Source organism: Mastomys coucha, unplaced genomic scaffold (genome assembly GCF_008632895.1).
Source record: "Mastomys coucha isolate ucsf_1 unplaced genomic scaffold, UCSF_Mcou_1 pScaffold20, whole genome shotgun sequence".
NCBI lineage: Eukaryota > Metazoa > Chordata > Mammalia > Rodentia > Muridae > Mastomys > Mastomys coucha.
Genome location: NW_022196903.1, coordinates 143,632,602 through 143,640,273, shown reverse-complemented (window position 1 = coordinate 143,640,273; position 7,672 = coordinate 143,632,602). Strand labels below are relative to the sequence as shown.

The window sequence follows — 7,672 nt, the reverse complement described above, 5'->3', positions numbered from 1 at the left end:
AAATATTTAGAATATGTGAACAGTTTCATAGGGCAGATAGTATAATATATGCTTTTTCTAAAGCAATACCAAAATGGAGCAAAAACCATAAACATATTCAACTTTTAGCCCATTATCTTACTTCTGAGCCCAAGACCAAAAAGATGAGAAGTTGAAAGCATGAAGTTAAGCCAAGCAGGGTCCTACACATACAAGATAATGGATAGAAGTGGAGCGAATGGTTGATAGGATAATAGCATATGAAATATAAATAAAATACAAAGGAATGGAGAGATTGCTCAGCAATTAAAGAGTGCATACTGCTCTCTCAGAGGACCTAAATTCAGTTCCCAGCATCCATGTTGGGAGGTTCACAATCATCAGTAACTCCAGCTCCAGGGAATCCAATGCCCTATTCTGACCTCCAAGGGCACCTACACTCATGTTCACATATATGCGTACTTTTAAAATAATAAAAATAAATCTTAAAAGACAATAATTAATCTTAAAAGTAAAACTAAGTAGCAATATGAAAAAGTTTATGACATGATATTAATAGCTTCCACAATGTAATGATAATAATATAAATACATATTCATGGACATAAGGACCAAACAGTCATACAATGATAAAAATAGTTATTGCTAATATTCATTAACTTTAATCTTATTAATATGTTATCTTATATTTAAAATACAACAGAACTACTTATTAATCACACTAGTTGTTTTCTAAGAAGGCAGTACTACTAAATTCATTTAAAAAGCTAGAAAGGTTTTTATGAGTTTTACCCATATTAGGTACCCTGATAAATCATCAATACTTTGGTGGCTCACAGATTACTTAGGTGCTTTCTAAAAGAATCTAAAACAATAGGAAGTAGGTTATGAGAGTAAAAATATCCAGGAGAATAATTATATATATAAAAATGTATATGTATAAGTTTATGTATAGGTTTTATGTGTATGTTATATGTGTATATATATGTATATATGTGTATATATGTATACATGTTCATAAATATAGGTGTGTACATGTATATATGCATGTAATTTATGCATGAGTGTATAAATTCTAGCTATTTTTAAAAATTTTTTAATCATTAGCATTACTCATTTCCTCAAAAATTCTTAAAATAAAAAAAATTCTTAGAACATTAAACATGCTACACAATAAGACCATATTTAAAATTTTTTATATTAAGTCTGGTTATTTTGTTTTTAATGTATATTTTGTCAGCATATATGTATGTGAACCATGTGTGTGCTTAGTGTCCATGGAGGTCAGAAAAGGGTGTCTGGTTCCCTGAATCTGCACCTATCTACTATATGGTTGCTGGGAAACCAAATCAGGTTCTCTGCAAGACCAACAAATGCTCTTAACTATTGAACCATCTCTCTAGCCTTGTTAACCACATATTTAATTCCAATCAGTATGCTAACAGCATAAATCAGACAAGAAAATAGAAATTCAAAGGTTGGGGTTTCAAAAAAGGAATTCAGATGAAGTTGGAGTTTAAAAAAATTAAAGCAAAATTTGGCAAAGGTGGCACTCTCAGAGGCTAAGTGGAGGAGCAAGTACAAAAAGCTGGATATAACCAACAAGAAGTGGTAGGGACTACAGCCAAGAGTAGAACCTGCCATGTCTAATAGCACAGCTGATAGGCTCAAATACAGATCCAGTCAGGAGCTGCCACACATCCAAAAATCTTTCAAAAGAGGCCAGAAATACAGATGTTCATGTGGCATTCCTGATCTTGTAAATGCTAACAACTATTTTAACTCATTTTAAATTTATGTTCCCTGCAGTAGAAAACTAATGAGAATATGATTTGAAAATATGAATGTTCCCAAGGAGTAGAACTGTCAGGGATTTGGATATTCTGGTTACTACAAAAAGAAATTACCCCTATAAATTTTTATAAATATGGTTTCTTTTGCTAAAATTACATTGAAAATGTTAGGAGAAAACAAAACTACCCAAGATGGAACAGCCATGAACAATGGCAGTGTAGACAGGTGCACACATGTTCTGTGTTGTATCTACTGTTCATTCTCTCTGCCTATCCCATTATCCAACCCTCCTTCTCCTTCCTAGGCTACTGGAAAACGCCTGAGGAATCCCAAGACATGCCTGAATTCTGACTATGGAAAGAGAAAACAGGAAGCTAACTATAAGGGAGCTTTCACTGCAGTGGTGGAAGTCCCATGTCACAGTCCAACTGTGGGCTAGAGATGAGGAGATCTGTTGACTTAACTGTCATTTGCATCACATGCACCCAAGGAAAAAGTGTTTACCTGGTGGAGCCACGGTTAACCTTTTTTCCTTGCTGAGCCGATGCCCTTGGATGAGTTCACTCATGGAAGGGGAACCCTTCAGAAGAAATGATTCTGTGGAGGTGGGATCAGGGGGAACTCTTAATAAATTCTGTAGGTAGGAAGCCCCTGAAGTCCTGGGACGACTCTGATCACAAAGGGAAGGTGAAAATTGTCTTGCAGAAGATCCAAGAAAAATACATACAGGAAACAAAAAAGTTTGACTTTAATTACCTTTCAGCACCTCACCAATGACAACATTAGTTATATTGGCATTTAATTATCTTTTAAATATGAAAAATCAAGATTTTTTTGTAATTATTTAGTTTTCATATCAGGATACAACTCTTTGAAAACTACTCTGAATACTGGAATAGAAGTTTATTATAAACATTTTGAACCACAAATAGAAAATATATGTATTATTTGATTCTTAAATGAAAGCTCTGCAAATGAACGACTTTAACTATAGTAACTAAAAATAGGGCAAGTAACTCAGCAGCTAGAACTGGGTAAGAGGTCACAAGGTCAAGTCACTAAAATCCTTAAAAGTGGTTTTTGAGCAATATTAACCTGACCAATGAAAAAAGGCACAAAAACTTGCTTTTAAGAAAAGAGCTATATATATTCTATTCTATTTTATGAAATATAATCACAACCTTTCAATTAATCACCACTTTTAGTCTTATGGACAAGCATTCCCTAAGAGAACAAACTCATATCTTTGCTCAATGACATAAAAATTGACAAATAGCATAATTTCCAGAGATATGGCTTTTAAAATTACAACCCATGTTCACTGATAGTCATTTTTAATATCCATTCATTTTATCCACTTTTAGGTTGGAGGCTAGGAAAAGACATATTTATGCACACAAACAGCAGCAAAAACATTAACAGACAGTTGAAAATTATGTTATGGTTAATCAGTATATGTGGATGAGGTGGTAGAAAGACCAGCATTAGCAAAGCTCTTTAGCAGCTTTAATTTTTCCTTTTTCTTTTCTTTTCTCCATCCTACACAATAAAAGCACATAATTTTTTACAGTCAACTAAAGCCTGTGCACTGTACCACACTATGACAATAGCTGCATGCATACCTTTTCCTCTGAGTGCCACTGCTGACCCGAATGGTAGGGATCTGTGGGCCCTGACTATGCAGGAGGTAAGTGTCTATGGTAGGCGCGGTGTCTGGCGCCTCCCCACTTACTTTAGGGCTGCCGATCTTGCTCTTTCCAAGTTTGCCTTTGCTGCGTCGGGACTGCTCATGGTCAAACTCTAAGTCCTCCAGCCTCTGTGTCAGGGCGAGTTTTTGCTGGATAGCCATTCGCAATAAAGTGTTTAGAGTCTTCTTCTCATCTTCTGCAGCTGCTAACTGTCTCTGCATCTCATCCAACTGTGTGACATATTCATCGCATCTGGAACCCAAGCAAAGAAGTGAGGAAGGAATTCGGGTAAAGCTAAACTAGAACTTAATTAGAAAGGTATTCCTCCCTTACCCTCAGCCCAGATATTGATGTCTAATGTAGTCTCAAAACTTTTATTATGCAATACTGTTAGAATGATTATATAGCAATATTATATATTATATTATTATAGTTAATAATATCATTTAAGCTTCATCAGAGACATATACATATAAGGGAAACCGTGATCTATAGAGTTTAGTACTAGTGATTTCAGAAATCCACTGGGGATCTTGAGATATATTTCCCACAGATAAAGGGATTATAATAAATTTGACTGGCAGGTAGAACACTGATCTTCCTAGCAATAGATTGGAAATACTGTATAATAATAGATAATTGGAAACAGTAGACCATGTTTAGTAATTGGTGATTCAGCCTCACAATGGAATCTGTAAGGGGACATTCTAAATAAGGAGCATAAGACTCAAAGACTGTTTTGGGAAGCTATTTTAGGGTGATAATACAATTTCACATAATATCCACTGCTACTTTAGGTATATTACAATCATTGTCTCTATTGCATATCATTGTATCCTTTGCAATAAGTTTGTTACATGTTATACCTACAGTATATATGCTATATCAAAAGTGATAATATTAATAAAAAGAACATTTTCCCTTTTATATGTATTTACAGGCTTTATTTTAAATGGCAGCAGATAATGTTTTCAATATGGAAGATTTCCTCCAAGTTAAAAAAATCAAACTTTCAATGAGTTTTCAACCAAATAATAAAGCAGTGAGTTGTCAAACAATTAAGATTTTTGTTTGATTCAGGTATAGAAGGCCATTGGGAACATCTTCATCCAGCTTCATTTTTCAATTGAATCACAAAGACAAGCTCTGTGCTATTTCCCAACTGAAATTAAAACCTGAGTCCATTCATACACATTTTGAAAAAGTAGGATGTGAAGAAAACTCACACTGAATTTCTGCTGAGTTTAAGATATTGGTAAATTATTCTTCATGTTCTACCAGATAGCTGATGAACTTAGAGAATTATCCAAAATATATTATACAAACTAAAATCAGCACATGCTTGAGGTATTATACAGAAAAACAAAACAAAACAACAACAGGATCTATGATTAAAATATATTAGGTCCATGGTACCCATTTCCATAAACCTTTAATGTCAAGACTATGGGGGGCTATGTTGATCATGAGAAAAGTCAGGGCTTACTGAAAAATAAAATGAAGTCTAAGACCTTGGATTAATTCTTTTTGGTAACATGAAAATATTTTTAAAATATAAAATAAGGCAATCACTATACCTGAAAGAAACTAATGTCTGTGAAAATGGACTGCAAGGGAATAATACTTAAACTATGATCTAAACTGAGCAGTTAAATATTCCTTTAAATTTCATTGTCAAAGAAGAAATATGTGTTCTCTTAATTCTGAATATTATCCTTTCTTTCATAAAAAATTGGATCTTGTCTCCCTTTCCATTCTTTGTCCTGCCCCATATATATTCTACTTCTAATAAACATATATGTATGTATATTCTAAATGCCAATGAATCTTGTGGGATTAGCCTTGCAGTCAAAGGTTTCTCTTTGCCATCTCCATGAGACTCAGTTGCATATGACCTCGAGATCCAGAAATATATTTCTAATCTTAGATTTGTCAATGTGATATCTCACCATTTTCTTCATGCAAACTAAATATATTTATTCATGAGTATTGACAGTGCTCTTTCCATGTGGAATACTCAGTTTTAGGTAGAAAAAAAAGTTACCTTGTTGCAAACATTGCTCTCAGGGATGAGAAGGTTGCAGCATCTTCTTTTAAAGCCTTTAGCTCATTCCTCAGTTTTGTCATTGTTTCAGTAACCATTGCCTTTTCATTTTCATATTTGTTCTTCAGGTTAGCTAAAGCCACTTCAGCTGTCTGAAGCATAAAATCACAGTGCTTACCACCTCACATCAGAAGAAACTGGTCCACACACTTCTTTATACCAAATCTATTTGCTCTTATAAATGGAAACAAACTGATTAGGTTGGTTTTTTGCATAAGCATATGTATACATTAGACATAGGGACATTTTTCTTTAATGTCAAATCATGTTATGATTCAATAATTGTCTTTAAAGCCTGATATGAGTCAGAAAGTATCAGAGTTCAGTGTGGTGACAGTAGTTCAGTAAATAGTTCATGCTGGTTGTTGACAGTGTATGATTTTCAGAGATTTAGAGAGCCAAAATGAAACTTTAAACATAAAGGATGATATCAAGAAGCTATTTTAAAAAATAACAAACAAACACCAATTCCAGGTGAAGTATGTGAAAAATCAAATATTTATGTCACCTATATTATTCTGGGGGCCCAAAACATAGAATAAAAGATATAAGCCACTGTAACTTATGACATGAGTATATAATGAACTATATGTTAAAGTCAAAGATGTAACAAGAAATCAAGAATTTTCTAAATTTTTAAATAAAACTTGCTCAAAACAATGAATTGTGGGCAAATTATTTCTTTGTGTGTTTGTGGGTGTGTGACAGAGACAGAGAAAAAGAGTGTGGAAATGTTTAATGGATTAACATAGTTGTCTGAATTTGGGATTGGGGCATTTCTGGAGTTCCTTGAATGAATAATATTTCAAATCAAGAGCTAACCTAGCACAGTAGGAGATTAAAAAAAAAATCAACTGAATCAGTGGATGCCATTGGCAAATGTCCAAAAACAGCCTGTTTAACAGCACAAGATAGGTACATAAAACATCCTCTTTCTAACACTCCTGCCCCTCTCTATTTACTGTTCTTTTCTGTGAAATTATTTCTTCTTCCCACTTCTTACTTCTTTTTTTTTTTTTTTTTTTTTTTTTTTGGTTTTTCGAGACAGGGTTTCTCTGTATAGCCCTGGCTGTCCTGGAGCTCACTCTGTAGACCAGGCTGGCCTCGAACTCAGAAATCCACCTGTCTCTGCCTCCCAAGTGCTGGGATTAAAGGCGTGCGCCACCACGCCCGGCACACTTCTTACTTCTTAAGAACAAACCCAATTATAATTGCTCTGGAAAACTTTTGTTAATTCCTATAGGTGATGTTAGTTGTTTGAATGCAACTTGAATTCCCACAACTCGAATACAAAAATATGTAACATCACACTAATTTTCTGCTCATCCCAAGGCGGTGTGAGTCCTCTTCTGAATCTTCACACCTGACACAATTAAGTACATAGCTGGTACTTTTTAACAACTATCTTATTCCATCAGAAGATACCATGCTTCTGGGAAAAAAAATCCTAAATTATAAAACAAGACTCATAGAGAATATGTCATGTTTGTTGTAAAACAAGATGATTCCCATTTTTCCTAAACCCCATAATTTTCACATTAGCCTTAATAATTAACATTCCACAATATCTATATTGCCAGCCAGTGGTGGCGCATGCCTTTAATCCCAGCACTTGGGAGGCAGAGGCAGGCAGATTTCTAAGTTCAAGGCTAGCCTGGTCTAGAGAGTGAGTTCCAGGACATCCAGTGCTATACAGAGAAACCCTGTCTCAGAAAACAAACAAACAAACAAACAAAAAAGGCACAATGCCTATATCTAACTCATATCATCTTTTGATACTTGAAATTATTAATGGCTCATAAGCTCTACATCAATCCATGACAGTTGTTCAACATTATTTAAGTGAGTACCAAATATATAGTAAGAAATATTTTCACAAAATTTACTAAGCCATTACAAGTCATGGCTCGAATGTAGTGTTCAGTGAAAATACACACTCCTTTAGGAATGCTCCGTTCTCTTCTGAATTCCTATAGCACTGTTTGTAGCGATCTAAAATGTTTTATATATTCTGTCTTGTAAGTATGAAAAGATATGAATTAAATTCATGATAGATTACTAATAACATTTTTGTGTCCTATTTTGTACCCCCACATGAATGATTGTTT

The 7,672-nt window shown here is 34.2% G+C and overlaps 1 protein-coding gene across 7 annotated transcripts in view; it reads right to left on the bottom strand.

Moving 5' to 3' along the window:
- Positions 1-7,672, bottom strand: part of Bicd1 (BICD cargo adaptor 1) — a 178,871-nt gene that overhangs the window by 40,846 nt on the left and 130,353 nt on the right. For 4 of the 7 annotated variants that reach the window (XM_031384007.1, XM_031384009.1, XM_031384005.1 and 1 more), the window contains exons 6-7: positions 5,505-5,656; positions 3,505-3,712 (exon numbers count right to left, since the gene is read on the bottom strand). In XM_031384007.1, the coding sequence (XP_031239867.1) occupies positions 3,505-3,712; positions 5,505-5,656 (360 nt within the window). Of the gene's footprint in view, positions 1-2,276; positions 2,471-3,394; positions 3,713-5,504; positions 5,657-7,672 lie in introns of those variants that run through there. The other 3 variants (XM_031384004.1, XM_031384003.1, XM_031384008.1) reach the window with 2 other exon arrangements.